We start from the raw sequence: 6270 nt of genomic DNA on the forward strand, positions 1-6270 counted from the left end.
GATTTCTTGGTTGACCCATTCATTGTTTAGTAGAATGTTATTTAACTTCCAAGTATTTGTGCTCTTTCCAGATGGTTCTTGTGGTTGATTTCTGGTTTCATAGCATGTGGTCAGAAAAGATACATGTGATGACTTGGACTTTTAAAAACTTATTGAGACTTGTTTTGTGGTCTAATATGTGATCTACTCTGGAGAATGTTCCATGTGCACTTGAAAAGAATGTGTATTTTGCTATTTAGGATGGAATGTTCTGAATATTATGTGAAATCCGTCTGGTCCAGTGTGTCATTGAAAACCATGGTTTCCTTGTTGATTTTCTGTTTGGATGATCTGTCCATCGATGTGAGTGGGGTGTTAAAGTCCCCTGCTGTTGTATTATTGTTGATTATTTCCTTCATGTTTGCTATTAAACTTTTATGTATTTGTGCACTCCCATGTTGGGTGCGTAAGTATTTATAATTTTTATATCTTGTTGGATTGTTCTGTTTACTATTATATAGTGTACTTCTTTGTCTCATTACTATCTTTTTTTTAAAGTCTAATTTATTTGGGGGGCACCTGGCTGGCTCAGTTGGAAAAGAAAGTGACTTGATCCCTAGGGTCCTGAGTTTGAGCCCCATGTTGGGTGTAGAGATTACTTAAACAAACCTTAAATAGAATAATATAGTTTGATGCAAGTATTGCTACCCTGGCTTTCTTCGGACATTCATTTGCATGATAAATGTTTCTCTATTCCCTCACTTTATTTTTTTAATTTTTTATGTTTATTTTTTTGAGAGAGAGACAGAGCAAGCGGGGGAGGGGCTGAGAGAGAGGGAAACACAGAATCTAAAGCAGGCTCCAGGCTGAGTTGTCCGCACAGATCCTGCTGCAGGGCTTGAATCCATGAATCTCAAGATCATGACCTGAGCCGAAGTCTGATGCTTAACCGACTGAGCCACCCAGGTGCCCCTCTCTTCCCTCACTTTAATAATGTAGGTCCTTTGGGGCACCTGGGTGGCTTAGTCGGTTGAGCGTCCGACTTTCGCTTAGGTCATGATCTCGCGGTTCGTGGGTTCGAGCCCCGCGTTGGGCTCTGTGCTGACTGCCAGCTCAGAGCCTGGAGCCTGTTTCAGTCTGTGACTCCCTCTCTCTCTGACCCTCACCTGCTCACGCTGTCTCTCTCTCCTAGAAATAAATAAAACATTAAAAAAAAACCCACTTTATAAAAAAAAAATAATGTAGGTCCTTTGGGTGCCTGGGTGGCTCAGTTGGTTGAGCGTCCGACTTTGGCTCAGGTCACGATCTCACGGTTCGTGGGTTCGAGCCCCGCATCAGGCTCTGTGCTGACAGCTCGCTCAGAGCCTGGAGCCTGTTTCAGATTCTGTATCTCCCTCTCTCTCTGACCTTCCCCTGCTCATGCTGTGTCTTTCTCTCTCTCTCAGAAATAAAACATTAATAAAAGAATTTTAACAAAATGTAGGTCCTAAGCATCCAACTTCGGCCTAGGTCATGATCTCGCTGTTGCAGAATTTATGCTGACAGCTCAGAGCCTGGGGCCTATTTCAGATTCTGTGTCTCCCTGTCTCTCTTCCCTGCCCCCCCACTCACGCTCTGTCTCTCTCAACAAAAAAAGATTAAAAAAATTTTTTTAAATGTAGGTCTTTTGGTCTGAAATGAGTCTCTTTTAGGCAGGTATATAGATGAGTCTGGTCAAAATTAATGTTTTTAATGTTTATTTTTGAGAGAGAACACAAGTAGGGGAGGGATAGAATCTGAAGCCGACTTCAGGCTCTGTGGGCTTGAACCTATGAACCATGAGATACTGACTTGTGCTGAAGTTGGACTCTTAACCAACTGAGCCACCCAGACACCCCAAAGTTAATTTTTTAATCTTAATTTGGTACAGCTATTTTAGAGGACAAAATGAAATCACCTGGATCATAATTTAATATCTGAGCCCAAGGGCACCCAGGTGGCTCAGTTGGTTGAGCATCTAACTTCTACTCATGTCATGATCTCAGTTTAAGCCCACACTGGGCTGTGTGCTAACAGTAGAGAGCCTGCTTGGGATTCTGTCTCTCTCTCTCTGCCCCTCCCCACATGCAGGTGCACACACTCTCAAAATAAATAAACTTAACATGTGAGCCCAAAGACATAATAAAATAGTGTATAATGTTAATAAGGGTTATTCCTGGATGGTAGGGCTATGGATGATGTTTTTTAAAGGGATGGTATTATTTTGAGGTGAGGAAAAAGGAAACTTTTTTCTTTAATATAAAAACCATGCACTTCAAAATCTTACCTATTACCGCCACCCGGATCTCCTTTTGGTATTTACTTTTTGAACTTTGGTTATTTATACCACTGAGTGAAGAACCATGTTTTGACTTTATATGCCAAGGATAGTTTTGGGGTGTTTTTTTTTTTTTTTAACTTTATTTGAGAGAGAGCAGGGTAGGGACAGAGAATCCCAAGCAGGCTCCGCACAGCCAGCCAGCATGGGGCCAGATGTGGGGCTTGAGTCCATGAACCATGAGATCGTGACCTGAGGTGAAATCAGCAGTCAGACACTTAACTGACTGAGCCACACCAAGGACAGTTTTTAATTCAACTTTTTAGTGTTTTTAAATGGCCCATAAAAAAGGAGGAGGTATTTTAGTAAAGCTTGGCATACTGATGTGATTCATCCTGTTTCATAGGTTTTCATGGCCATATTTAAACACCTTACCATTGTGTGTTTTAAGTGCATTACTTTCAGTACTGCTGAATTAATATTTAAAGTTTGGTTTTCCTTCCGAATTTAATCTCAGTATCCCAAGATTCTTGGGCTGCTTCATTGCTCAAAGAAAGCACAGGGCCCTGCCAATACTGTGGAAGACTGAAATAAACTAGATCAGTTCTGGCTTTCTTCAATTTTATTCCTGCCTTCAGCAAGTCAGGTTAAATACTTTGCTTATATTTCATTGGTTATTGTTTCTAGACTCAAACTTTTGATATTTTGATGGTTTGTATTTTCTTACTGAATGTATTCACACAAAGCACATACACATTCTGTTATTTCCCCTATCTTACATGTATGAAGTTAAAAAGAATCAGTCTCACAAAGATATTAATTGCCTTGGTTTTATTTTAATTCTGTGTTATCTGTATCAATTCAAACCAACTTTTACTACTATGGTCCTGAAGTAAAACCCAAATTTTTGAATAGGTTAACTATAATTGCATTTGTGTTGAATACTTCAGGAAATAAACTTTTTGTTTTATGCCTTCTTGTAATCTTTATTAAAAGAGGCTGAGTAAAATAGAGCACAAACTTCCTTTTGTTCTTAAGCTGTAAAGACCTCTACATTTCCAGATGGTCTATAAAGATAGTTATGTGAAATAAATACCATAGTTGAAATACAAACAAACACTTTTCATTGTATAAATACTAAAACCTATTTTTTTAAATAGTTTGTTTCTAACTATCAGAGCTATGTTTTACAATTAATGAAAGATTTCAAGAAATACAAAGATATATCAATTTGATGGTAATATGCCCTGGCATTCCTATTCCTAATTTGTAAAGTGTTTGTAAGAAAGATTAGACAAATTTTAGTTCTTTGGGGACTTTTCAAAGGTTAAATGCATTCTTATTTGGCATTAAAAAGTAGGAGAGATTATTTTCCCCCATTTAATATAAAAACCATACATTTACTTTGAGTTCTCAGCCTACTTTTGGTTAAGAGTAATTAATTTACTTCTTATTGAATGTTTGATCTAGATTTAGACAAATAGCAACTGATCACCTTTCTAGGTTTATTCTGTCCTTCCTTTCACTCCGTACTGAATATGTGGTTCGTTTCCTTTATTAGTAATCTGGGTGTAATATAGCCAGATTTCTGTTTCTGGCCTCTAAATTAATGACTGAACTTTAATACTGAAAAAATACAGTTACCTTCATTTTAATAACAAAGTTTTCAATGTGCTCTTCAAAAATGGAGTTGTTAGATCTGTTGAAATTATAACTGAACTTGCTAAGACAGTTAATGTTGCCTTCGGGTTAAAGGAGCAACCACGTACTCTGTATTGAGAGAAGACGTTTTAAGAGAATCTCAGAACCGAATAAAAACCTATTGTGTGGGTTTTTTTTTTTTTTTTTTTGGAGGACTTTTGTTCTTTCTTTGAAAATTGAAAGCAGTATCTGTACACATTTATGGTCGGGAATTCAGGGTTCTGGCTTGGAGAGACCAGCAGGTTTCCTCTGTGTTGAGGAGTCTTTGTTTATACAAATAACATGCATGGGAAGGAGGTACACAAATTATTTCTGAACTAATGCATTAGGAAGGGAAATTAAAGAAAAAAGGCACAAACTCATGATATAAAGTTAGTATTTTTTGGAAGTACTCAAAGCTGAGAGCACAGTCACTATCGGCATAGAATTTAGATAATGAATCATGACCCTGGGTGGTTGAATCTTGGCAGAATACTACTGCATTCTGGAGAATTTTACTGAATAAAGAGTTAAAATGTCCTTCTGAAAAAAATATCCTTCTGAAAGGATAACCAAATAAAAAACTGGGAATAAGCATGAAAAGATTACATAATCTTTTCCTGGGTCCATGTTTCTGATCCTCAGATAAAATCTTTCTGGCCTCTGCAGTACTGCACCATAGTTGTGATTTTCTGGAGAGCTCCTGGGTGGTTCAGATTGTAGCTAGGCCAGAGTGCTATGCATGGACATAGACGGCACTTTACTCACCCTGGTCCATTTCTTCTATATACAGTGACTTAGACACTACAAGCCATTCTCTTGTAAATGATCAATAAGCTTATTTAAAACTAAGAGTACATGGAAACTGCTATGAACAACCTAGTTAAAATGTTTCCTTATGGAGATGCAATGGACTGCATAACAAAAATAAGACACCTGAAGAAATGCCTCAAAACAGAAGGGTGGGCAAGAAAAAAGAACAGGATATTTATGGACACATATATACAATAGCTATGTATTCATTAGCTTACACTAACTTCCCTCCAGTAAGGGTAACAGTTTTTCCATAGTAATCAAACAGAGCCTCAGATGATGTCACCCTCAAAAAAGAAAGAAGTGGAATAAGAAGACCATTTCTTACTGATCTTATAGACCCTTTCTATGATGGCCAGAAAAGTAATCTTGGTTAAAACATGTCAAGAAAAAGGCTATTAGTGAATGTGTATCTATCAGGATAAGCTGTTTATCATTTTTCCCTTATTCAGAAAGAAGTTTCTGGGTAATTTCAGGAATACTACTGCCACTTGCTTAGAGACTATCCTCCCCTTGTTTTCTTTTCAAAAAGAATATGAATACTGTACATTATGGTACCAACATGTAAAAAAAAAACTAGGCCTATACACATGTGTATAATGTCTTAAATATTACTAAACAATCTTGTGGTTTAGGAGATGGGTCAGGTTTCTACAGAGGATGGATTTAGCAAACAAATCATCCTGCTATTTCCCTATGAAAATTCAATCATGGAATTGAGGGGTGTCCATGATTTTGTATGAGGGAAAAAAAACTAGGTAATACATTTTAGCCCCCAGGTGGATAAAAGCACCAAGTTCTCTGTGATTTCTTGAAAGCAAATGGAGTTCTCAAATCTTAATCTACTTTTCTAGCTAAAGACGAAACTGGTCTGGTTCTAGTGCTATTTTCCACAACAGAAAACCCTGCTACGGTTTTATTTAAAAACCAACCCCAAATTGCAACCCAATTTACATGCTCTTTATCCACATATAGAATTTTCACAGCCAGCAAGGCAACTTGAACATAAAAGGCTTTTCAAAGAAATAAGCGCAACTCCTTATTTACAGAATTATTCCTTCCTGTTATTTTGAAATAAATTTTGGTATCTATTTCACTCAATAGTTTGTAATATTTTCCACATATTATCAATAGCTGTAGATCCAAGATATTAAAGAGATACTTAATCTATTCAAATGTGATCCTTACCATCTGTTTAAAGTTGGCTGAAAAGTGTTATATTCACAAACACCATGCTTTTGTGTATGGGTTACAATATAAACTCCTTTCCACAAAGGCAGTATGTTGTAAAATCGATGTCTCAAGGCCACTGAAGTGACGACATAATTTCAATCAAGCATTAAGAAGTTCATCATCTGAGTGTCCAATAGCATCTGGGTTTGAAAGTGGATCCAAGTCTGCAAACAGACTGAACCAGGCTGACATGTCTTGGTTACCATTGCTGGGAGCTATTAAAGAAGAAAAAAGTGAAGAGTCTCAGATTTTAGAAAACACATTACTGT

General features: G+C 37.2%; 1 protein-coding gene across 1 annotated transcript in view; it reads right to left on the minus strand.

Annotated features, from left to right (window-relative positions):
• Nucleotides 1-3091: 3091 nt before the first annotated feature.
• Nucleotides 3092-6270, minus strand: part of ICA1L (islet cell autoantigen 1 like) — a 64005-nt gene continuing 60826 nt past the window's right edge. The window contains exon 13 of the mRNA XM_077747564.1: nt 3092-6216. Coding sequence (XP_077603690.1) covers nt 6101-6216 — 116 coding nt within the window. The 3' untranslated portion in view covers nt 3092-6100. The remainder of the gene's footprint in view (nt 6217-6270) is intronic.

Source organism: Crocuta crocuta, unplaced genomic scaffold (assembly GCF_008692635.1).
Source record: "Crocuta crocuta isolate KB4526 unplaced genomic scaffold, BGI_CrCroc_1.0 scaffold159, whole genome shotgun sequence".
In the NCBI taxonomy this organism is placed as follows: Eukaryota; Metazoa; Chordata; class Mammalia; order Carnivora; family Hyaenidae; genus Crocuta; species Crocuta crocuta.